Here is a 26,616-nt window from a genome sequence, read left to right on the forward strand (position 1 = left end):
AGTTGGCAATACTTAGCATTGGCGGGAAGCGCAAATTGACTCGGGGACAAGAGAACACAACAAAAATATAGACGACACGAAGCGCTTCGTCTCGTCTATATTTTTGTTGTGTTCTCTTGTCCCCGTGTCAGTTTGCGCTTCCCGCCAATGTGACTTTGAACGTTTCCGCGTATAAGTTTCAGTGAAACACAGCTTCGCACATTCAAGGCGCTGGATGTTGGGCATGCGCACTATGTTCTTCCCTGTAACTCCAGTGGACAGTTCGGACGCAGTATGGACCATTTCTAGACAGCCGTATCAGCCGCATAGTTTTCGGAACTTCATCAACAGTAGCCGCACGCGTTGTCAGAACAAGGTATACTGTCGCTACCGCAACACATTTTAAAAAGGCTTCCTTTTAGAATAAGGCGATTCAGTTAGTTCGAGATGGCGTTCATTCCGAGGAACAGGATTCGATGTTAATTGTTCTTTAGAAAGGAATTGGCAAGCACATGGAATGTGATCCCATGGGTATTCCAGACCTAAGAATAATAGCTAAGAACGCCAGTGACGGGAGTTCTTTCCGCTTGATGCAGTATCAGCGCGGTGATGTGATAACTTTGCGGTCATCTGTCGCCAGCTCCAGATTCACTCCTCCTCCACCCTTGCCATCATGACGGAACTTTCAAAAAGCGCAACAATGATAACGTGCCGTGCGAAGAGTAGAACAACTAAACCAACGCTTACTTTCAACTGAAGTTTAATCAGGAAAAACGAAGAACACATAACCACCCAGTGACCATGGACATGCAAGCGTCATAAAAGCCGACAGGGTCAATCCCAATAAAAACAAACACAACTACTACAAAGCGTGCGAGTGACTAGCTGCCGATACAGGCAATCTCTCTCGCGTTTAACGAGATAGAAGCCTGACTGACACAATTGTCAGCTCTCTGACTTATCTGAAACGCTTAACCTATCTCCCTAATCAATCGGTGCGCGTGCTTATGACGCCCGCGTGTTTTTATGACGCTTGCGGGGTCTAGTCACTGGGACGTTATATGTTCTTCGCTTTCCTGATTAAACTTCAGTTGAGTGTAAGCGCTCGTCCTGTTGTTCTGTTTGTCGCGCGTTTGCAGTGTTGCGCTTTTCGAAGGTTTCATGCATATTTACCAACTAGCCAAGCTTTCCATTCTACCTTGCCATGTCCGCCATCTTTTCGGACATCTACACAGATACATGCCCGCACTGTTCGGCACCTTACGTATCGCTACCCTCATCATGTGGGCGCTCTGATAGCACCCCACTATCCAGGCCCCGATACCACCCATTCTTTTCCCATCCTCCTTATCATCACCAGCGAAGAGCGCTGGGAGGCCGCCCTGCGTGACCAGTACTCCCAAATACAAGAAGTCCTGGCCCGCTAGGGGATGTGAAGCTATCTAATGATCCTACCTATGACACTCGTTTCTTTCTATACCGTAACACTGAATTCATCCTTGTCGACTAACCTGAGTTGCAGCAAACAGGACTGTTCTAACGCCTCAGAGTGCCCTTATAGCTGGAAGGCATGGGCCACACCTCCTAAGGAGCTTGTAGAGCTCTATTGGACTACATTAATAACTTAAAAAAAACACGCCGGGACTAGATAAATTCCTGTGATTTTACCAAGAAGCCAGTCAGTACTTTGGGCACGGGCTACAAAATAAAGCTTTTTCGCACTCTTCTCAATATGGTCCTGACAACTGAATCCTCACGATGATCATGATGACGATGGTAATGAGGTTAATGCTTGTAGTTTTTACTAGATTCGTTAATCGAATACAGTGGCCCTACCACGGAAGTTGAACCTAATCGCTAGGGGTTAAAATTAAAATTTGGGAGTTAAACACACCAAGGATACTCTTAGGCTGTTAAGAACGCCATAGTGGAAGGCTATGAATTAATTTGTACAATCTGGGGACCCTTGCAAGTGTTCCAAGATTTCGACAAAAGAGCGTTTTTGCTTTCCGCCTCCTTCAAAGGAATTGCCGCCGAGGCCCGGAACGAAGCCGCGTCGTGGGTTCACCAGCACAACGCCTTAGCCACATGAGACCCCCCGCCACTGTTGATCGTACGAGGTTGCACTCACCGGAGCGAACTACGTTGCCGGGGGCGCCGTTTGCGGGGGGCGGGATGTGACCGTCTCGGCTGACGTCATTTCCGGTGACGCCGATGTGGATCATCGTCTCGTGGTTCCTGGTCTCCGCCGCTGGGGCTTCTGGAATAGTAACGAGGACGTATAGAATACAAAACATGCACTTACAGTTACACACACGTCAACATTATGTTCGCATCTTACCAAAATTACAGACATAATTCCTCTCTAATTACTGTTTCAAATGCGAAACAACTACCCCGCAGGCAGAAGTAACAGTGCGAGACACATTCTTGAGAAGAGATGTGTCTCATATAAGCTCCGCAGAAATACCTCGAATCGAGGGCTAATTACCGTGTTACTAGCATGATCAAGTAGATGAAACGAAATTCTTCACACGCGCGTTTTGACCCCCTGGGTGAAATATTTCCTGAAATAACTTTGAAGATAGAGATTTCAGACACAGGCCTAACGTCGAGCAATAAACCTAGTGCTGGAGCCCGCCATGCCATTCACATCACACTGTGGTTACGACTCTCCGCCTGAACCCTCGACCAGCACCTCCCAAGACACCGAAATGGAGCTCGGCCACACGGAATACGGTCCCACGAATACTACTCAAAAGAAGCCGCAAGACTTTATCGAAATCGCCTCTCGATCCCAACGTAGGCAGAAGCGCACCATGGCCGCGGCAAACTCACCTTCAACCTCATCACCCAAGCGAGCCCCGCCGCCATCACGGATAAGCCTTTCTTTAAACCCAAGCCGTTTCCAAAAAACGACCCGAGTTCGGTCTTACGGCTTCAAACAGGGCACCCCCTCGCCGACGTGGAATACGACAACCGTTCTTTAACGCCGTTCGGGTGACGTTGCATTAAGCTTAGCCTCCATTTTTGGGTCGACAAAGCACAGCACATCGCTACAGTCAGCACTCGTCCTCAGAGCAAGGGTGCACTTGGCGGCAACAAGCAATAACCGGTCCGACTCTACGGTTTGGCCCCGGAAGGGACGACTACATTGAGGGCGACAATCGAGGCGTGCGGGACCGATTCACAGAAGCAATTACCGGCATCTGCCTATCTACAGACGAAGTATACACGCACCGACAAGCGTCTCTGCACTTCAGCTCTGTGTATACAATGATTCAATTCTCCGGTCCCAATGCGCCTTACCCAGTTCGCCTGCAGACATATTCAGCTTCTTCGTCGTGGGCTGAGCCATACTAGCATTGGACTGTGCTAGTGACGATTCGACGGGCAATTTTCCACGAACTCTCTGCGCATGCGCTTGGCGGCACCGCCATTACTTTTAGTTGTTCGCGCTTATCGAAGTCACCGCTTCTCATGGATGCCATGGGCACGCAGGGCTCCTCTCCAAGCAGATCCTGATTGGCATCCGGTGACCGCTTGCAAAGCGCAAGTCATTGGACCGGCAATCATTCACATGGGAAACGTACTATACTTCGTCAACAGCGCGTGCACACACACACACAAAAATCATAGCGCATAAGGTTAAAAAAGCGAAGCACGATATGCATGCAGAGCAAGCCTCTTATCTATACCCATGAGCGCTCCGCGTAAGTAACGATATTGGTCAACAGCGTCCGCGGGAATCGTGCTCGTATAAACCACCCACGGCCTCCGCGATCGGCGTCCGCCGGCAGCCGATCGCGGAGGCCGTGAAACCACTAATTGTGATTTTCGTATTTGCCGCTGCAAGCGCTGTTTTTGGCCTTGAGGAGCTCTATTAGTGCAGTCGATAGGCTGTGCTACCCCCGTTCCATTGCCGCAGTCGACGAGATTATTTAACTGCGCACGTCCGGCGTGGTCCAGACCATGCCGAGATGTTATCAAGGTTTAAAATAAAATAGACCATCTCCAGATTCTCCGTCCTGAGACCAGCCACACTATCAATGGGCTGTGCTAGCGCCTATTCAACCTGTGCAGTCGACAGCATCATCTAACTGCGCAGTTGCAGGACCATGTGCAGCTTTCCCGCTCATGGCAGTCCTTTCAACAGTGATTACTCTGCAATTTTTTAGCGAAATGAAAAGTGCTTTTGCACAGCTAATATTTGGGGTGAATACTTGCTTTGTGCGCAGTTTCAAGTCGCGCACGTGGCGCGTCTGGGTTCCTGAGCCATGGGTTGATTGATTGATTGATTGATTGTAGGGGTTTAACGCGCCGACGCAACGCAGGCGATGAGGCGCGCCGTAGTGGAGGGCTCCGGATTAATTTTGACCACCTGGGGATCTTTAACGTGCGCCGAAATCTCGTACACACGGGCGTTTTTGCTTTTCGCCTCCATCAGAAAAGCGGCCGCCGCGGCCGGGAATCGAACCCGCGACCTCCTGAGCCATGGGAACTATCCCATAAAAATGCATGGGGAGTTAGATTTGACAGCGAATTACACACAAAAAAAAATATTCAGAAACCTAAAATGTTCTTTTAGCGTTTTAATCTTCAAGTTGACGTCTAGCTTTATGCCAAATATCATTTTCCTAGAGTGGTTTTTCTAGGTTCCCGAGAGGTTGTAATTTTGAGCGAGAAAGCTGGGTATGACTCCACAACATGTCGATTTGTTATCGAGGCTTAGAGAGTGAGAAAGCCTACATTTTGAAGAACAATCATGCTCTGTCTACCAGAAAATCATTCCCATGTGTGGCTCTTGGCACATGGTGGGGGTCACCGAGCCACCATCAATCATGTCCTCATCAATCATGTCCTCATTGACGACACACCAGTGCGTCGTCAATGCGGGACCGAGTACCCCGAACCTTACAACCCAAGTTTACCTACCTTAAAACGACCAATAACGAATAATGCCGCCATATTTTAAAAGCGGAGCTGGTTAAAGGGGCCATGCAGACAAAATACAAGTTCGTTTTATTCGAAAGATTTTGTGTATTGTAGTGCCCCCAGCGCTGGTCCGGAAGCAAACAATGCTTCATTCATTGAGAAATTAATCAATTTAAGCTAAAATTTTGGTTCTTCCGCCAAATCGTGTGTTTTCGTGTGTTTTCGATCTGCAATGACATCATGTACTGGGGAACCTTGTTTACCATTAGTCAACCTAGATGGTGCCACCATACCGCGAAGGGCCGTTTTCTACCGTTGCTTTGTTTTTGGCCTTTTTTTTCAGCATTCAGAAAAGGTTTATTCCTACGAAATACACATAACCTATGCAAGATATGGCTAGGTTTTGTTGAGATGGTGTTCGCTCGGCAAATATGGTCACGTAAGACACCGTCGATTACGCCAATCGGCCAGTGTCATCTGAGACAACCCGAAAGCGTCGCACTGCTGTGCAGCTAAAACAGCAGTACCGATGCGCACTGCTGTTGGTACTGCGCGCAGTACGCATCGGTACGCATCGATACTTCTATGTTTACGTGTACTTTTATAACTTCCAGTGTTTACCATTGCATTCTTACTGCTATAACAAAAACGTGCCCTAAATGTAAGCGCAAATAGCTCCTTCGGCTAGCTTATAAGCCCTGCTAATTTGCGTTTGCTTTTGCCGGCCTCATCCAATCGCAGAACTGGCAATCTGACATCATAGGTTCTGTTGCGGGAAATGACCTAGTGGGTCGCATGGTCATTTCCTTTTTTATTATGTGGCTTATTCGAGCGAAGTTTGCGTTAAAAGTGAGGTCAGTATAATTTAAACGAGGCAATTTTTCGAATGAACCAAACGTGTTTTGCTTGCATGGCCCCTTTAAGCTTGAGCTCCACCCGTGCCTGGCTTCGCTCAAAACTCAGCGCAGCAAAGTGGAGAGGAGGAGAATGCTAGGCCTAGAAGTGTGAGGGGAAGTGGCGCTAAGGCGAAGAGCCGACGAGCACGTGTGGGGAGTGCGCTTCGTGGCTTAGATGTTCGGGTGACGAGGCGAGCGTCGGGGATTGGCTGCCCATAGTGATGACGTAATTTCTGACGTGCAGGTGTTCTCGTAGTTGAGAGAGAGACGGTGTTCGCTCGACAGCATCAGTGTCCGATCTACCGATAAGAAGGGCAGACCTAAGAATCGCAAAGTTAAAAATATACAGTGAAGACCACCAGCTCCACTGTTTCCTGTCTTCGCATCTCAATTGCGAAGGTGGTCGAATTTGTTGTTGTTTTTTGTTTTTGAAAATGGACTACCATGGCTAGTGGAGTGACTACGTGCAGTTTGAAAAGATCCACTGCACAGTCAAACCTGATTATAACGAACCCGGATAAAGCGAATTATGCTATATATCGAACAGAAGCAAATCTGTTACGAAAATGCATGAGAAGCATATTCGTTATAACGAAGTTCACATCGGATATATCGAACTCCGCGTGCCTACAATTGCCACCGAAATGCAGGGTCTCGGAGCGGCGATTGAGATGCTGATTGGCCACGATTGAAATGTTGAGCCTCGCATGGAGCGACGTGACGCCTGACACCTTTCGTAACTGTTTCCGACGCACGGGATTCGCGATGGAGCACATCCAGTCAGTGAGTCCGGACCAAGACAGCATCATTGGCGAACTGCGCGAAGAGCTCACCAACGTTCCATATGCTGTGCCGAAAGGAGTGTCCTTTGAGGATTTCCTGAGTCAACAACGGCTTTGCCGTCACTGTGAGCCCATGAGGCACAGACAACGTCACTGATATCATGGCAGCTGGTGCTACTGAAAGCACCGAAGAGACTGAATATGTCACAAGGGACATCCTCAGTCTCTTCGGTGCTTTAACGAAGGTTAATGAAGCGCTTTCACCAGTCGATGTGCTCTGCCAATATTACTTCGATATTGAAGGACACGGACTTGAACTGGCGCAAACGTCGTCTACGCCAAAACGACAGTGAAAACATAAATCACCGGTATTTTTGTGAAATAGGCAGTCAAGGCGGAAAGTAGCTTTAGTGCATGCAATAAGTGGATCGTTTTGTGTAGTTACAGGCATAATTTATGCGTTTGTTTCTCTACGACGTGAGAATGGCAAGGGGAGTCTTGCGTACTGCGAACTCGTAACAAAAAATTTGTTATAGACGGGTTCCGTTATATCGAATTATTGGATATATCGAACTAACCGCGGTGCATACTATAGTTCGCTATAACCGGGTGTGACTTTATATCATTGGGCATACTGCCCAATGATATACAGTCACACCCGTATGATATACAGTCATGATACAGTATGATATACAGTATACAATGATATACAGTCACAATCGTATAAAGACACGATGTGGTAGACGTGAGTAGCGGTACACCCTTGCGATTCCACCATTCCCGGATAATCCGCGGGTAGACAGAGAAGTCTTCGATATATGTGAAAAATAAAGATGAACGAAGCTCACACTAACGAGTAATACCTGGAGGTTGCGAAACTGCGCGCAACCTTCACGACCATGACGACGATTTACGGGGGACTCACCTGTTAATTAACATTCATATGGGACTGACTACTTCGTGATCCACGGGCTTAAAAACAATCGTGCACTGATACAAAAAAATTTTGCAGATCAATGAAAATGCTCCGAACGACCTAGTTTGTTCATTTTGGAAATATGTAATTTCTGTACGTAAAGGAGCCATGAAGACAAAATACAAGTTTTGCTCATTAGAAAGACTGCTTTGTCCTGATAACAATGATACCGATTTCATCGCAAACTTCAAAAAAAAAAAAAATAACGGAGATATTAAAGAAAACTTGTGGAGCAGTGGCGACTCGCTAGCAAGTTTCCGGCAACTTTTCAATGACGTCACATAATCTTGTTTGGGCGAATGACGACGGCCGAACTAACCAATCGCCCGGACACATGACTAGTGGGGCCACTAGTTCCGTTTGATCGAATCACTTCAATGCTAACGTGCACCTAACCCACTGAAAATTGTTTTTATTGCTGGCCCATATGACGTCACTCGCACAGATTAAACGCCGCTGTGGCGCGAAATTTGAAAGTTCGTAAGTATTTCTTGCGTTTGTATCGGTTAAAAAACGTCTTTCGTGGCCGGAATGGAGCTGAGTGAGGTACTGAAGACTAACTCTTTAAAGTTAAATAAAGTTGTATTTTGTCTTCGTGGACCCTTTAAATGCAAAATAAAACTCTCGCTTGCTAGACAGCTAGCGCCATCTAGTGAAAACTAGATAAAGCAAAATATGTTTCTTGTTTATTATTTATTTCAGTAAAGAAGTGATATATCTATAAAAGACGCAAACTAGGCCGGTAGGAACATTTTCATGTATTTGTAAAACTTTTCGTATTAGTACACGATGCTTTTTAAGCTGCCGCAACAATCTTTGTTCCATTATTGTTGCTATAAGTGTGAGCTTACTTGGAGTTTTTATCGCTCGGAGCGAGTGTTGCCACGATTACGGAGAATGCTGGATATTTTTTTTTTGCCATTCTTGGGAAGTCTCGTATGATTGGCTTGACAAATGTGCGCCCGAGGGCGCTGGGCGGTCACCTCGAGGCACGCACAAACGAGCGCTCGGCACTTTTTTGTCTTTTTTAAACTGCCGGGCGTTCGCCGCGAGGCACGCGCTCACGTGTGCTCGGCATTTTTTGGGAATTTTAATGCACTGGGGCAAAATGGCGCAATAAAAAAACTCTAAAGATTTGCTAAACGGCTTCACCGTTAAAACGAATGCCGGAATGCGTCTGATACATTTCGTGGTGAGTCTGTAACTGTAAATGAAGTAGCCTGTATGGATACCAGGATAAGGAATAGGAAACAGGAGGACGCGTAGGATTAGGTCAGGTAATGGAACAAGTATAATAGAACGTACGATTAAAGCCGAGGGCCTAATACCGATATGGAGAGGGTAAATAAAAATTGGGCCCATCTCCCCGCGAGGGGGACTCGAGTAAATGCGTCGCATAGGGGGTGGGTGTATTGCGTTAACGTTTAGTGTTTGGGGAGTTGGTGGTAGTGAATACGTTGTATCAGCAGCTTCTTGACGTAGTTTGAATGAGTCAAGGATATAAGGCGCGTTCGTAGCCTCCCATTCTGTGTCGGCTTTGTGGCGCAGTGGGTAGAGCACCATGTACATTGCGTTCCACCCGCAGGGTTGAGGGATCGAAACCAGGCGCCGGATAGTATTTTTTTTATATAGTGTAGGGGTAGGGGTGCGGACTACGATTACGGACGTCAACGCGGGTGACATCGTGAGTTACTGAAATGCTCTGCATTTAAAAGAAAGAAGTTGCAGTTTCCTATTAAACAGAGGTGCTGAATGTCAAGACGAGGCCAACCTCGGCTACAGGATTGAGTAGCAATAAGAAAACTCGGGGAAAAGGGAATTAATTGGTGCAGGTATATAAAGGAGTTGGTACGTAAAATTTTGGGAGGATCGACCTCTGTTCCTGATAACTGATGCCTCCTGATGATGATGGGGGGGGGGGGGGGTCTGTAGTGGTTACTAGATTACGCAATTGAGTAAAGTAGCACTGTCTGGGCGAATGAGTCCCGTCGCTTGCGGTCGCACTCACCGGAACGAACGACGTTGTCGTGGACGCCGCTTTGAGGGCGCGGAATGTGGCCATTGCGGCTGACGTCATTTTCGGCCACGCCGACATCGATCTTTGTCTCGCGGAGCCCCGTCTCCTCTACGGGTACTTCTCGAACGGTAACGGTGGCGACATGAAAAAAAAAAAAAGAATCATGCATAGCGGATGCACAGTTGTACAGACCTCAGCATCATGTTCGCGTGCCTAACGGAGTCATGAATATCAAATACAACCAGGTTTATTTGAGAAAACTAGCCTTTGGTAGCACTCTCAGCTCAGTGTGACCCACGGAACATGTTTTAACAAAAAAACAAAAAAAATTGAAAAATTCAAATTTCGTGCTACGCGACGTCAGCAGTGACGCAGTAAGTAAGAAACAAAATACAGCGTTCGATTTACAGCGGTTATTTTAATGTTACGTTTTGATTTAGAAGAAGGTCACATTGTTTATATTTCGCTGAGTAGTTCTCGTGTTTCTTTGTCTCAACAATAAAGCTTGGACCTAATCACAGCACAAACAAAATGGTCTTTAGAGATCGCTTGATGATATTTAATCTGCGTAAATCGATTTGGAGAAGCTAATTAGACTGAAAATAAATGGATCGAGACAACCGTTTCAAACTACAGCAACAAAAACCAGCCACCTGTGCCCCTGAAGTTCGAATGTTGACGAGCGCAATGAGCACGTATCCCAAGTCGGCACATGCTGAATAAGGGGAGATCCCTATCGTAAAACGCCGCAATGACCGAGGCTGAAGAAGAAGGCAACATGATGACCGTCGAGCTACTTGCGTACGAGCTAAGCCAGGAAGCCAGTGAACGTATCAGTGCTGAAGACGCCTGGGCAATTCTGAAGGACGACATCAATACCGTGTACACAGGGATGCCAGACGACATGTTCGCAGCCCGGTACATGGAACTGTGCACCCTTGCCAGCGACTACAACAGATGCATACCGCCGGAGAGCCTCGTACCCTCGATTACAGGCGACGAACTGTTCGAAGACCTCTACCAGCGACTGCGAGACTTCCTCAAGACGCACCTGAAAGGCCTCGTCAAGCGGGGAAAATTAAACGGGCGAGGGTATCCTCGCCTTCTACACCCGGACACCTGATGCTCTTAGCAAGCCCCGAGGGTTCTGCGCATGATTCGGGATAACAGAATGAACAAGGATGCGAATTAAAACTTCAAAGTACAGCGGATACCAGATACTCCTTGGAACTGGATTTCAGAGTAGACGTCCTGACGACGAGTACGTGGCCCTCCCAGAAGTCGCCCGAATTTTCACTCCTGTGTCCTCTAGAAAGCAGTATTGAGCGCTTGCATCTTTCTACAGCACCGCAGAGCCTGACTGAAAGGGCACGTGGCTCTACCACATCTCTTCATTAAGGAGAATTAGAGACAGCCCGCTTCGGACGCCCGTGAGTTCTTCAGGCATCCACGTTGCAAATGGCTGTTCTTTTGGAGTACAACGAAGCACTTTTCTTTATGTGCACCAGCTTCAGCAGCAACCGGACTTGACAAGCAAGGTTTGCAGAAGGTTCTGCGAGTCATGCTAAATTTTCGTCGGCTTTCTTTGGAAGAACAGGAGCAGCCCAACTTGCAGGAACATCGACAACCGCCTCTCGATGCTGTGCTATCCCTCCACACGGAGTGCAGCAACACAAAGCTGCTCGTCGATATCCGCAGTGGACTCAAGAGCGAGGCGAAGCCTGAGAGGGACGTCGCAGACAAAAATATGGCTGTGGAAAGAAGCATTTGCATTCAGCCCGCTGTAGCTCGAGTTGTGGAGATTCGACAGACGCCCAACCGCGCGGAGATGGTTGCCGAGGTGACTGAGCTGCTCCCTTCCAGGTTCAAGCCCGAAGCACTCGCCGTCAAGGAGTGCCTAGACATACTGGTAAAAAAGAATTGCCTAGAAATAGCAGAGGATGTGGAAACTTAAAATTACATCACATAACCACCAAGTTAAAATAGTACAACGAATAAAGAATTTTTAAAGCGAAGCTTTCTGTTTCTTACTCATGGCGTATGTCCCATCGAAAACGCACTGCACGAAAGCCAGTGATGATGATGATGATCGTGGGTGAAGTGAAAGAAAAAGAAACGCTTCCCGTGGTCGGAATTGAACCTGTGTGTCTCGCGTTATGAAGCCGATGTCTACCAATTGGGCTATGACATCACGACCGAAACAATTTGGATTTGGAAAGGGGTGCATGAACGTCAGAAAAACCATGCACCCCTCATCTATCAACGACGATGGTTCAACGCGAAGTTTTCTACTGCAATCTTAAATGGCGAAGGGTAAAATTCAAATCCACTGTGATCAAAAGTCGAAACCGACTGCGAGTCAAAGTCAAAACTCAGAAGACAATCAAGGAATCCCTCACGAAAAAGTTGCATCGCAGCTATCGCTTGTGCACTTCAACATCAGAAGCTTGCCAGCGCACTATGACGCCCTGTATGATTTGTGTACAAGCCTGAGTCATAAATTTCATTTATAGCTCTCTCAGAAGCATGGTTATCGCATCAAGACGCCTGTCCTTATAATTTACCTGACTATCAGCTAGAAGTTTCATGTCGGTCACACCCACATCTAAATCAAGTACTTAGCCGTCACATGGGGGCGTAGCCCTATGCATCTGTTCTTCCCTTCCATATACTATTAGAAATGACATAAATATTTCGTCGGAATGGTGTGAGTCAATCTTCATCGAGGTTCCATCCGACCATACATCTCGAGATATAGTTCCTCACAAAACAAAATGTACTCTCTTAGGAATAATAAATAGGTCATCACAAAATAAAAAACGAACACTTTTTAGCTGAATTAGAAAACGTACTGTGCAATTACCGTACTTCTACAATACAAATAATTATTATGGGTGATATTGATATTGACGTCTCACGAAACGATTCATCCAACTTCAGTTATATAGACCTCCTAAGCAGTCGAGGACTAGAACAATTAATAACGCCCGCAACCCGAATATCAAGCAGCAAACAAAGTATAATTGATCATATTATTACAGACTATTCCTCAACAACGTTCAAAACAGGTACAATTTTGTCAGACATAGCAGATCATCTGCCGGTGTTTGCAATATCATACCCACGCCATAGCACAAAAGAAGCAAAGCCCCGAATTATTTTGAATTCACTATCTACTGAAAGTTGGCAGCCTGTATATGAAGCAGTATCCACGGAGGATAAGTTTCACTGTTTTCTGAACTCTCTCATCGAGCACATAAAACGCGGTAAAGTTACAATTACGCAATCTAGAACCACAGTAAAACGTAAACCATAGTTAACGACAGCATTGCTAAAATCTATCAACCATAAGAACAATATGTACAAGAAACTCAAGCGCAATCCCCATAAAGTTTCTCTGCAAAACAGGTACAAAGCTTACAATAAATTGCTTACAAACCTAATTAACGTTTCAAAACGGAATTATTTACACTTGAAAATGCAGCAAGCAAATAGGAACAGCAGTGCAACCTGGAAGGTTATTAGTTCTGCGTTAAACAAAACTTCCGCGGCGAACGCCATAACAAAACTAGTACTCAGTGATAGCATGGTAACGAAGGGTAGTGCAGTTTCAGAAGCATTTAATAATTATGTTGCCACGGTGACTTCCAAAGTAATACAGACTCCGTCGGGGGCGGTATTAATTGACCACATAGAAGGCATATCCAGCGCCAGATCTTTTTTCCTATGGCCAGTAGATACACACAAAATTTATCAGTTAATTTTAAGTTTAAAACCGACTGCATCAGTAGGCTACGATGACGTTTCAGCTTCAATGCTGAAAACACGCGCAACTTATCTAAATGAACCGTAAGCGCAAATATTATAAACGACATGTTCACCACGGGGGAATATCCAACAGGGCTTAAAGTATCAAAAATTGTACCTTCAAAAAGGGAAACATTACGAAACCAGAAACTACCGACCGATATCAATCTTATCACCATTGTCGAAAGTTGTGGAAAAAGCGATGCTGTCTCGTTTAGACCAATTGTTTACTTCACATGGACTATACGCGCAAGAGCAATAGACGGTATTCGTTGAAAAGTTTAGCGGTCAATTTCTTCGCTCGGCAACACTGGAAACGGCCACAGACATGGCCGATGCGCCACGGACACGGCGCAGCCTGGGTACACTGTAGCCTGGGCCACTGCGGCCGCACGCCGAAGCAAAAAAAAAAAAAAAAAAAAAAGACACCGGCGTGCGTCATCTGCTCCGTTCCAACCCGATTCTAAACTGTGGCGCCAACAGAGATGTTATTAATCGCACTCACAGTGAACTCGACGCAATACTTTGTGTTCGGCGAAGAGTTCGTAACGTGAAACACAGTCATGTGTTCCGCAGTCGTGCTTAGCACGGACAAGTGCCGCCATCCCGCGGAGCCCGACGTAACGAGTGACGGCGCACTCACATGGTTGCATAGAGTTACATGGTTGCATGGAGGAGAAGAGACGGAGAAGAGGGGTGCGTGATCTGCGGGACGTGCGCACAACGTCGCCTAGCAACAGACGCTTGGCCACAGATATGGCGGCACACACTTGGTTGCCTGAATGCATTCCGCGCCATTGAATACCGAGGATACGGCCACATGAAAGGAAAGTCGACAGAGCTGGCTCTACTCAACATAGTTGAAAAAAACAAAACAAAGTATTGAAAGCAAGTTACTTACAATGGGTTTGTTCGTATAGATTTGACAAAGGTGTTTGATGTGATAAAGGATAAGGCATTGTTAACCAAACTAGAAAAATACGATATTCGTGGAACCCCTCTTGAACTAATAAAGAATTACCTGCTAAGCCGCGAGCAATACGTATTCGTCAATGGTGCTTCATCGCAAAGAATAATTACAAATAATGGTGTACCACAGGAATCAATTTTAGGTCCTTGTCTTTTTCTATGCTATATAATTGATTTGCTGCTGTATTTGGAAGAACCATGTGTTTTGTACGCAGATGATACTAATATTTTCCTGACAGCCAGAAGTGGATCGGACCTCCATTAAAAAGCTAATGGTGTCTTAGCCAAACTGTCCCGATGGTTAAACCCCAACCATCTCGTTACAAATGGTTCAAAGAGCAACTACATTGTTTTTTACCGCAAAAAACACCCCTCTAATAAACAATGCAGTCGTCCGGCTCAACAATGTTAACCTTGAAAATGTGAAACGCACAAAGTTCTTGGGCGTATACTTAGACGATAAACTTCTATGGTACAAACATGTTGAAGAAACTGCACGTAGGATCTACCAAAGAATTTCAATGCTTTACAAGGTACGCCATATGTTACCCCTTAAAACTATTATAGTACTATACCATAGCTTATTACATTCGTACATTACATATGCAGTCAGTGTATATAGATTAACCTATCGCACCACTCTTGCACCCATCGAAATAGCCCAAAACACAGCTCTTCGCGCCATGCTTTTCATAAATAGATATGAGTCTGTTAAATTTGCCTATCAAATGCTCAACATAATGTCCTTAAGAACTGGTATAAAATATCATGCCCTGATTCTTCTGTATAAAATAAATTGCAATATCATCATCTGCCCTTCGATTACAGTTACACACCGCTCTACGAAATACTCCCTTCGAAACACATGCCCAACCACACTAGCAGTACCCGAGGTTAGAACTAACTACGGATTATTTCCCTTTCCCTTCACGGTTGCACGCTTATGGAACAAACTCACACAGAACATCTAGTCGGCACCATGATTTTATATGTTTAAAAAACAACTAAAAGATCAAGTGTTTGTGTTGTTTGAGTGATTTATCGATTTGAGTAGTGTTAGTATGACCAGTGTTTTAATTTTAGTACAATTAATTTCTATATTTGTCTTCCAATACGGCTGTTTTTTCTCTCTTTCTCTCTCTCTCTCTCTTTGTTTCCTGCTTTTCGTAATTTTTTTTTCCATTGGCCAATGACCTTTCTCCTCCTTCATGACTACCGTTTGTTGTGTTGTTATGCATTTATTGCATAAGTCTTTGTAACAATAGTCTGTACGAGGATAATGAAGGTTTTGTTTAAACTTGCTCATAAATATTAACACCTCATATATCGTAGGGACCCCTTTTACAACCCATTGTTGAGTTCTGGGGTCCCGCCTGTATATTTCCACGCACATGTATTTCTTTCTGGTACAATAAACTTGAAACTTGAAACTTTTATCTGCGCTCCCACCCACGGCCATGAATAGCAGTTGCCGAAGTAGTGGAGGAAGCTGACCGCCGGTAGAACAGAGAAATGTAACTTCTTTCTTTCTTTCTTTCTTTCTTTCTTTCTTTCTTTCTTTCTTTCTTTCTTTCTTTCTTCATTTCTTTCTTCCTCTTTACAGCGAAGCTGTATAAACCTACTTTCCGGTTGTAGCCGATGTCAGTCCGTCTACGTGTCGCGTCGACATACAAATATTTTTATCGCCTGTTTCTCGCAAATTTTTTGTAGCTCTCAATCTAAAGCAGGTATTTTTGAAAAAAAAAGCAGGTATTTTTGAAAAAATGGGCTGGTAAGACGACGCTATCGTAACACTTAGTTTTATTTATTTGTCATAATTAGTTCGGTGAACTTGTAAACATAACAGAATTCCCGTCTGCTGTCAAGACATGGTCATCGATGGCGGGAGCATGGCGACAGAAAACGGCTGGTACTCAAGTTTCACCAAACCTAAACCGAAACTATAAGGTGTCCCTAACATTACGCCAGTTTTCTTTACATTTAATTGTTGTAGCTCACGGTGAAATATTGTGCAATAGCCGTATGCTGTCATTAACTGATCTTCTATGGCAGGGGGACGTGTTTGTCCGCTATAATAAAACTTGCCCTCCCAAGCTTCATTCCGTTAACTTACCAGGAAGCATAATCCATCGCAAATATCCAACAAACGTGTTTTGTTTCCTATAATCTAATGGAGCGTGTTCGTTGAATCCATTGGGAAATATGATTAATTACCTCAATTTATGATCGCCAGTTCTTTCGTTATTTTACTTATCATGTACACGCGTATAAAGCGGCTCTCTTATGGCTAAAACGTTTAGTTAGTAGACAGCTCTGCATGTGTCTTGTCTTCCGTGGTCCTGTCTTTTGCGCTGTTTTCCAGTTCTAGCTGTTGTCTCTGTACGGGATCCGAAACCACCGAGACCAAAACGTCGAAGCAGTTCCCTGATATATTCAACCACGAGCCGAAAGACAAGAAAACAGATGCACCAGCAAAAAAAGAAAAAAAAAGCGCTTTTCCCTATTGGAGGAGGAGGAGAATTGTTATTCAACTGAAGAGCTGGTAGTTTGGCGGGGTCCTTAGTCCAGGACTCCGTCGGTTCTCCCCGCAGTGTACGCCCTCTCTGTCAGCAATAGCTGCCTACTCAGGTCACAACAGGCAAGTTCACTCTCCCATTGGTCGCAGGTCGGACCGGGAATCGGATTCAAGTCTGGGGGCTACTCTGCTACCCCCCCCCCCTCCCCTTCTTCCCCACCATGTGATAGAGAGGAGCGCGTTGGTCATAGTGTCCGCACAGGGAAGTATAGAGTGGAGGGTGCGTGACGTGTAGTCTTGTGTGGTGTGGGAACGTGTTTGTTTAAAGTTGACGTGCTCGGAAAACGGCCAGACCTACTTCAGACGTCGCCTCAAAAAGAGGAGTCACCCTGCATGAGTTCCTTGTTTGGAGGCGTCGTCGAAAGCAGAACTAACCGCTTTCCAAGCACGCGCAGTTTGCAAGAACCCCTTACGGTCCAGCTGGCTCCTTGAAAAGTAGCGGCGTACTGCAAGGCTGAGCACTATCACCTACCCTTTTTTTCGTGATAAGACGAAACGAACAGCCTCGCTTTCACACGCGATGCCTACTCTGCGCTGGCGCGTGCTGCAGCGATTGCGTCAGGCAGAGGAATAGCAATGCAGGAATAAAGAAACCGGTGTAGGTCGAAAGGCACCGCAAAGGGTGCACGTTCACCCAACGATCACGCGGGGTTTCACGCGATGCGCGCTTAAAAAGAAACCTCCCGGCGATTTTCCGACCGAACACGAACGACAGCGTTGAGGAAAGCGCCAGGGGTCACGAAGATGGGAGGTGCCGCTTCGCGCCGATTCGCGAACGTGCCGAAAGTGGGCGCGACGCACGGAACTTCTATGAGGGTTCTCCGGGTAAATACGCTGGGAAGTGTTCGAGCCTGGAATGGTGTAATCTCTTTCCACCACGCTTTGGCAGCCTTATGGGCAATGAGGCAGAGCCAACGCTGGCGCATGCGTCCTCGTCAGCGCCTGACCCTTTTTCTCTCCGGGCATGCGCAATATTTTCTAGAGATCATAGTATCTTCTGACCCTGCGCATCCACGGCCATGAATATCGGTTGCTGAAGAACTGGACGAAGTCGATCATAGGTAAAACAGAGATGTGTAACTTCTTTCTTTCTTTCTTTCTTTCTTTCTTTCTTTCTGTTTCTTCTTTTTTTCCCCTTTTTTCCTCTGTTATTTTCTGTGTTTGCTTCTTTCGTTCATTCTTTCGCTCTTTCTTTTTTTCTTCGCTCTTTATTTCCCTGTTCCTTTTCCCTTCCTCACTTCCTTCCGTCCTTCTCTCATTCAATAGTCCTTTCTGGCCTTCCTGCCTTCATCCATCTATGCTTTCTTTCTTTCTTTCTTTCTTTCTTTCTTTCTTTCTTTCTTTCTTTCTTTCTTCCTTCCTTCCTTCCTTCCTTCCTGTATTTTCACTTTCTTTTCTTCCTTCGTTCATGCTCTCTACCTTTGTTTCTCTTCCCCTTCTCCTTCCTTGGTTCTTCATTCTTTGTCCTTTTTTCAATCCTTTCTTTCTTTCTCGCGTTCCTTTTTTTCTTCTTTATTGACGACAATGTTAAGTTACTCTTACACTTCTCTCCCAAAACTGACAAAAAGAAATCTCTGGTGTGATCCACGTGGGCCATGGTAGTTTCGGTCCATGCGCTGAGTTCCTGCGGTTTCTCCCCTCCACACGAATGAAAGCATGCAAAAAAAAAAAAAATTGCAAGCGACCACGCAAACGAAAATAATATCGGCTGTCTAAACCCCCTTCGCGAAACCACTTAAAGGGACACTGAAGTGAATTTGTCAAGCTCCCGTTTTTGCTTGCACTGCGTAGACTGGCTCAAATTAGCACACTTTTCATCGTTTATCCGGTTGACAAATCGGTAATTATTTTACAAAGCGCGAAAGAAGAAAAACTACCATGCGCGGTTTGCGGCGGCCGCACCAACTAAAGCTGTGACGTTAGGAGGAGCGGGCACCGTGATTGGACGATGCCCAAGGTGAGCAACCAAACAAGTTTCGGTTTCGGTTTCGGTTTCGGTCTGTAAAACACAACCGGTGGCGTTGTTGGATGGGCATTTTCAATAACTCAGTAATCACCGTACCGCGCCTCTGCCATGTTGTCAGCTGTAAAAATGCATAAAGATAAGCCTCCCAGGACGGCTTGGAATCGTAGCATTCACTAGCCGAGACCTACGCAGTGCATGAACGCCCTCCGCGTACCCGTAGACGCCCAAATATCATGCGCTTTTCCCCCATATTTGGAGCTTGCCTCCCTCATGCCTGTATCGTAAAAAGCGTGTTCGCACCAGGCCAAGGGTCTGTTCATTCTGGCCTGTGCCCACTGCCTGCAAGAGTCGGTGCTTATGGCAACAGCACGCCAACGAGAACTCTCTAGCGCGCCAGTGCCAGCCTGCGCGCGTTTTGTGAACTAGTTCGTGGAGCCATGAACGTTGCGGCCCAAAAAAAGGTGAACTCAATATAGAAAATATCGGCGGGAAACGAAAAAGTTAACTTACAAAAAAAAAGCACATACCCGCCGGTATTCGAACTCGCGACTTGCAAAACGATTGCGACGTCATACCAAGCGCTCCAGCCAACTCAGCCACGGGGCGGGCTCGGCTGGCCCTGGTAATATAAGGTATATATTGTATAACCACTTTACACTTTTATTTACTTTCGGCATTTCAAGCAGCTTAGGTGACTATTTGTTGTTTTGCGCTCGTGCAGTAAGCATCCCCCAAGTTTCCACAATATATCACGTCTAGCAATTGCATTTCTTAGACGGAAAAGCGTTCGCAGATGCGTAGTCGTGCTGCTGACCGCTGTGCTTGTTCGCACAGCGCAAAAAAGTGCTTCCCGCACCCTAGTTTTACGCTGTACGGTAAAAATATCAGTTGATTTTATTTCGTTAGTACCTATATTGACTTCGCTGACTCTTCTCACGCCTTCAAGAGGCCTTATATTTTCCTACTGGCGTACCAGTCAGCGAAGCGTCGCGTGTGCGCTTGTGCAGCGCTTGTATGAAGTGACCTTGACTTGGAGCTAGATACAGTGTACAAACTAACCAAGTAAAGAAAGGCACATTCTTCCATTCACAAACGTGTCCTGGCTTCGTTTCAACTGAGCGAACGAATTGCGACGACCCGTCGGCGGCCGGCTGACGAAACGCTGGGCCGACTGACTCAGTCTGAAAGCCGGGGAGCCGTGCAGTAGCGCAGCCAATTGCGAGCTCGGCTCCTCTCGACGTCACACGAAAACGCCACAGAAAATGGGCGAGCGTAAAGAGAGGAGGACAGCATTTTTGAATTAATTTTTCTACTAAAGAGAGAGAGAGAAGGCTCTTTATTAGAAAAGAAAGCCGAGATGTTTGCCGGAATTGCGACACCGACATGCTACTCGGCGGGGGAAGGGGGAGGGGGAAAGAAAAGGGCCCATAGATTACAGGGCAGAAGAAAGAGGAAGAAAGAAAAGAAATAAAAGAAGACAGAAAAATAACAAGAAAAGCACACTCAGTTTGTGAGTAGTAAGATTACAAAGTCTGTCTTCAAAACTCTAAATCACTGCAGTGACGCCAATCTCGCCCAGATAGTCGAACAACGCCTCCAGTACTTTGCGTTGAGCTGGTGGAGATGGCCATGGACCAAGAGGTACTTTCAAGGTCATTGGTCCTGGGCTGAGGCGCTCTAGTTTCTGCGCAAGACTACATCTTGCGTGTATGTATGCAGAGCATTCCAGCAGCAAATGCTTCACGGTTTCTGGTGACCCGCAGTTGTCACAGTAAGGGTTTGTGGTGACACCAAGTCGAAAAAGGTATGCCTTCGTAAGCGCTGCGTTGAGACGAAGTCGGTGATATAATGTCTCTAATCGGCGCGGAAGTACCTCTGGCAGCCTCATCCTGAGCTCAGGGTCTATGTAGCGTAGGAAGGCATGGTGGTGATCTGGAAGGGACCAGAGGCGGTTCCGTTCCATTAAAACAAGCGCCTTCGCTCGCCATAGTTCTGGCATCACGCTTAGTGAAAAAAATCTTCCTCACATTGCGCATTCCCAGGCCCCTGCGAGCAGCTTCGTCCGCCTTCTCATTTCCTAAAACACCACAGTGACCGGGAAGCCACTGAAACGTTATGCGGTGTCCAGTGTCGTTGGCAAGGTGGTGCAGGTATGTGACGTTGCGAGAGGCATGTTCATGTAGGGTGAAGCAGTCGCTGCGTCGCAGGTTTTGGAGAGCCGCCTTCGAGTCTGTGAAAACAGTCCATTGCTTTGGCTGCTGGCGTAAAATGTAGCGTATAGCTTCCGTGATGGCGTGAAGCTCGGCGGTCATCGATGATGTCGCACGCTCGAGGCGATAGGAGAACGTCTGGCCAGTAGAGGGAATAAATATTCCGGAGGAACTGCGCTCAGGTGTGCAGGAGCCATCTGTGAAGATGTGGTTTGCGTCCGAGTACAGCCAGCTGATATGCCGAAGTGTTAATTGTAAGAGTACGCTTTGAGGCATGCTCTTTTTGGAGCCGATTCCGGGGATGCTGCATCTGATATGTAGGGGCGAGAGGGTCCAGGGTGGAAATTTAGACGGCATTGCTTTTGGTGCCTGGGAGGGAACAAAAAGATTTAATGTCCTGAGTGTTTGCCCGAAACTCGAATTATCATCTTCAACCATGCGTGTTAGTATACGGCTCTTGGCGTGCAGCCGATGTCGCAGATGTATTCGCACAGTCTCCTGGAGTCGAATCACTTCCAGAGGCAGACAGCCAGATTCAGCGATCGTACCTAGGCACGACGACCCTTTCGGGAGGCCGAGGCAGATGCGGAGGCAGTTGTTTCTGGCCGCATCTAGCTGCTTTCTGCTTGTGGGCGGAAGCTTCTGGAGGACAGGGAGGCTGTAACGCAATAGACCGTCGACATAGGCTTTGCAAAGCAGTACCATAGAGCGACAGTCACTGCCCCAGCGACTGCCGGCGAGATACCCCAGGATTTTTGAGATGGCGGTGATTTTTGTACGGAGTTTCTTCACTTCAGGACCCCAGGAAAGATTTAGGTCTATTAAAATTCCGAGGAATCTGTGGGTTCGCACATATTACAGGGTGCGGCCACCGAGAACCAGTGGATACCGTTTCATGTGCTTGCGAGTGAAAGCAATGGCAACACTTTTCTCGGAAGATAGGTGGAGTCCTCTCGGTGAAAGGTACGCAGATATTTTTGCGAGAGCTTTCTGCAGCCTTTGCTGCGTGGTACGACGTGATCGCGACGCACTCCAGATGCAGATATCGTCCGCATAAAGTGTGACGTGGACACCAGGTGGGAGTACTCGCTTTAGGTGGATAAGAGTAAGGTTAAACAGCAGAGGGCTCAAGACGGCTCCTTGAGGTACTCCTTTTTCTATAGTATAGTAGGAAGTTTGGCCGTCCGGCGTGGACATGAAAAGTTGTCGCCCTTGCAGGTAACTTGAAATCCAAACGTAAAGTCTTCCACCAAACCCAAGAGCAGCAAGGGATGTCAGAATGGCATCATGAAAAACTGAATCAAATGCCGATTTAATGTCTAAAAACACGGCAATAGGAACATATCCATTATATTTTTCTTCTTCCAGAGATGAAACTAGAGCAATCACATTGTCAATGGCTGCTCTATTTTCGCGAAAGCCGTTCATCTGAGGCGGATAGAGGTTTTTGCTCTCGAGGTACCAGGCCATTCTTCGGAAAATCATTTTCTCCATAATTTTGCCGACACAGCTTAGCAAAGCTATTGGTCGGAAAGAGTCATAAGTCGTTGGTGATTTACCGGGTTTTAGGATGGCCACTAGCTTAGCTAGTTTCCATTGTGGAGGTACTGTGCCACAGAGCCAGATTGAATTATAGTATTCTAGGAGACGCAATCGAGAGTGATGGGACAGGTGAGAAATGGCCTCGTAAGTTATTTCGTCTTGACCCGGAATAAATCGCGTAAACGCGCCCAGAGTCGTCGAAACATGGCCTGGGGACTCCGGACTACAATTTGCGCTAGTAATCCCGCAATGTTTACATATCACTTCAGTGTCCCTTTAACAGATGGATAATAAAGGCGGTTGAGTACTCACTTTCGATGTTTGGTGATTTAGAGTGGCGAATATTTAATGTGAACCCTTCAAGCATATCCGGTGATATTAAAAGGAAGCTATTGCAGTAGGGAGCGGTAGACGAATGTGCAGGTTATGCAGCTTTGTTTGGCTCACTACACGTTTACATACAGATTAGGAAATGCTTAGAAACACTAAACTTAAAATGAAGTGGCTTGGCGAGGTAAAAACCAGAAGTGAAGTAAGACAAGCGCAAACATAACAGTAATTGGCAATAAAGAAAAGCACTGGTCTTTCGGGATACGCGTCTGTCGCTCCGCGGATTCTAAATTTTTATTGTTCTGAGACTATGTTGTGGGTTTATTCCAAAACAAAATTTATTTCGGCACTATAAGGCGCTAGGAGGCGTGCTGACAACTTGATCCCGTATCCGGGAGAGCACGAAAAAAAACCATAAGTGTTTTCATACTGCATAGGCAGAGCTCTTTCTAACACGCGGCATGGAGGGGGCGCAGAATTTAGGTGAAAGGTATGAGCGAATGTTATTTATTTTCAGCGTTGTCGGCGGTCACCACAGACGTGCATGCACACGCTTTTTTCTTGAGCACCGTGATCTTGGCTCTCGTCATCTTGAAAATGGCACCTGCTGATAACTAATCCGCACAAAATGCCTTTTCTAGTGAGTAGCTAGAGGTCAAACTCAAAATCAATGTTTTTAACGACTGCGAATTCGGTAGTGACCATGTGCTAATAGCACAAACAGTAGGGCGTTCGGTTTCCGACTGCTCGAGCTATTTATTTATTTATTTATTTATTCTTCAAAGACACGTGGGGCCCCGGGAGTTTTGTTTGGTCGGCATGAAAACTGCACAGAAGACTAGCAGCTTCGCTTAAGAACCCATGGTTTCTCTTAGATTGAATTACATCTAGCTGTCGTTTTCGTATTATTAATGCAAAAATATTAAATGACTCGTTGAGCGGAATTTATGCAATTGTGGGACCGAAAGAACAAAGTGAAGATTGAAGAAACTGTCGACCCGTTGTTGTGTCGCGTCCGTAGCAGTGAAGCGGCTACTAAACACACGTGACTGCGACGCCTGCTATAGCGCGTTCACTACATCAATAACCCACAAAGGAGCGCACTTTGATAGGCAACGCTCGCGGCGCGAAGTATATTATTCCGTACCGCTATGGACTCCGAAACATATACATCGTTGGCATTCACAACCTCGGCAGTAGCGAACGGTGGCCGTCGCAGATACTGCGCAACAAAACTCGAAAACGTTAATCGCTGCTCAAATCTCGAAGCACCATTCAGTGGCATTCCGTTGGAAATTAATGCTTTCGCATCCACAACACACAAGAAGCGTTAAGGTGTCTCCCGGGAGTTGTTTTGAACTCCGGTTGTTTACTTGGTCGAGTGGTTTGTTTACGTCGCGCGAACGGTGGCGAAGCAGTTATCCCCGGCCTCCAGGAATCCGCGCGTGCACTGAAAGGGAGGAAAAGCCGGCGCTAAGCTGAAACAATTCTTCGTTAGTATTTTCCGCGCGGAGCTAAGCAACACCTCTTAGGTAAAGAGGGCGCCTGCTTTCAGAGTCATCACGCGTGGTTCATTCTGCCCGGGCAAGTGGCCCAGTTTGGAATATCAACGCTAGACAGCATCACCGCGCTTAGACTGAACGTGTCCAGCCAATCTCACCCCAGTGGGAAAGCATTAAACGTAAGCAGTCAGGCGTCGTTATCTGAGAGGCAATGAGGTAGCCCACGCATTAGCCCGCACACGGCGTCGTCGTGTCATGGCCGACCACGAGTGAGGCCACACGCTTTATTGTGATACGCTAACGCCTACTGGCTAGAGAATGCCCAAGGCTCCGCACCTCTCTCTACCTTCCTTATCGCTAGTTAACGACATGGTTAAGCCGAGCAGTTTATAATGTTTTTCGGTCTTGACCAATCGCAGGAGTGACGTCGACTCGGTTGGGATCAAGGTTGACCACGGCTTTTCTTAAAGGTACAGACAACCGATTTTTGTGGAATGCATGTCCTCCAGCTCATATGAAAGCCAGAGATTTATATACTAGGGTAACTGCAAGGGATTTTTAAATAAACAGGCAGAAATAATTTTAATTTTGCACTGAAAGTCTGAAAGTCTGAAAGGTGGCGCCATCTAGCGTCCAGACGTGACACTACCTTGCGTTTCCAAACATTTCCGTCGATTTCTACGCGTGATTGAAAAACCGCATAAATGAATAGGAAAGGTTGCACATTCTTGTTGTTTTAGCCGGGGACAAGTTTTTAGATACCTCCTTTCATCTCACGAGCAGTTAAAGTATGTTGCAGCATGCACGGCTGACTGTCATGGTTGCCAGCATCACTTTTAGCGGGAGCCGTATGGCTGGTAGATCTGAAAATTCCGATTTCAAAGGCGCTATCAGCAAAATCGTTTCGGGTTAAAGTGTTTTAAGTGATGCCCTTTCATTTGGGATAAAGAAAATATACTCGACAAAAATTGGTTGTCTGTGCTATTAGAACGCTTCGAACGCATCAAACGCTCACCGTCAGTGTTAGGGAAAAAAACGCTAAGTAAAGCTACAAAAAGGAGCGTGTACTACCGGAATCCGGTTGTATGCCCATCTCTATTCTCTCTCTCTCTCTCTATTCCGGTTGATGACGGGTTTCTGTCACCGTGAAAAGACGGGTAAGGTTCCCGCTTAAGAAGGGGCATACAAGCCCGTGTCGTTCAGCAATGATTTCTACTCAATGCACCACTCTCCACCTCCTAATCTGCACTCCGTTCGTTTCCTCTTTTAAAGAGACCATGCAGACAAAATACAAGTTTGTTTTATTCGAAAGATTTAGTGTTTTATAGTGCCCACAGCGCTTGTCCGGATGCAAGCGATGTTTTATTCACTGAGAAATTATTTGATTTAGGTTAAAATTTTGATTTTCCCGCTAAATCGTGTGTTTTCGTGGTCTGCAATGACATCACAGGAACCGACCGCTCTGCAGCTGATTGGGAAGACTTATGTACCGTCACTGAACCTAGATGGCGCCGCCATACCGTGGCCAGTAATAATAAAAAAAATAAAGTGAAAGAATCAGAGACAACGACCTGGAAAAAGAGAATGGACGCGAAGAAGTCCTTAGATATCTACAGGATCGGGAAGCAGGAGATCACAAGGGAAAAATTCTTCGATAATACCAAAGGGAGTGCGTTGCTTTTTGAAGCCCGGGCGGGTTGCTTGCGGACAAGAACGCTTATCCGCGAGCCGGTACAGGAAGAACTATGCGCAGGCTGCGGCAAGGAGCCAGAAACCATGCGACATACTGTAACGGAGTGCAAAAGTATCCGTCCAGTCCTCAGTGAGGGAGCCATCCAGCTTCCGGAGGCCCTTGGCTTTAAAGTAAGCGGAAAAGTGAATTGGACAGCAGTAGTGCGTAGTAAAAGAAGGTTAGAATGTTGGTGGGAAAAAAGCAGAGAACAAACTGGGAAAACACGCGAACAAAGAAGTCAGACTAGTACAAAAATTTCGTAAAGGTATTTTCTTTTTCTTTCTATATTATTTTTATTTATTTTGTTTGAATTTTCTTGGCGAGGTGATTGTACAGTGGCGTTACGACTAAGGCCGCTGTACAACGGAGCCCCGTTACAAAGGGGAAGCCACTAAGCA

At 46.3% G+C, this 26,616-nt stretch overlaps 1 protein-coding gene across 8 annotated transcripts in view; it reads right to left on the reverse strand.

The window, feature by feature from the left end:
- LOC144162409 (aldehyde dehydrogenase family 3 member B1-like) overlaps positions 1–26,616 on the reverse strand; it is a 176,119-nt gene that overhangs the window by 76,227 nt on the left and 73,276 nt on the right. For 4 of the 8 annotated variants that reach the window (XM_077692926.1, XM_077692924.1, XM_077692923.1 and 1 more), the window contains exons 3-4: positions 9,577–9,702; positions 2,111–2,239 (exon numbers count right to left, since the gene is read on the reverse strand). In XM_077692926.1, the coding sequence (XP_077549052.1) occupies positions 2,111–2,239; positions 9,577–9,702 (255 nt within the window). Of the gene's footprint in view, positions 1–2,110; positions 2,240–3,288; positions 3,518–3,677; positions 3,697–9,576; positions 9,703–26,616 lie in introns of those variants that run through there. The other 4 variants (XM_077692928.1, XM_077692927.1, XM_077692930.1 and 1 more) reach the window with 3 other exon arrangements.

The sequence above is a fragment of the Haemaphysalis longicornis genome, unplaced genomic scaffold, assembly GCF_048455015.1.
Source record: "Haemaphysalis longicornis isolate Haplotype H1 unplaced genomic scaffold, Haemaphysalis longicornis Haplotype H1 scaffold_12, whole genome shotgun sequence".
Lineage (NCBI taxonomy): Eukaryota > Metazoa > Arthropoda > Arachnida > Ixodida > Ixodidae > Haemaphysalis > Haemaphysalis longicornis.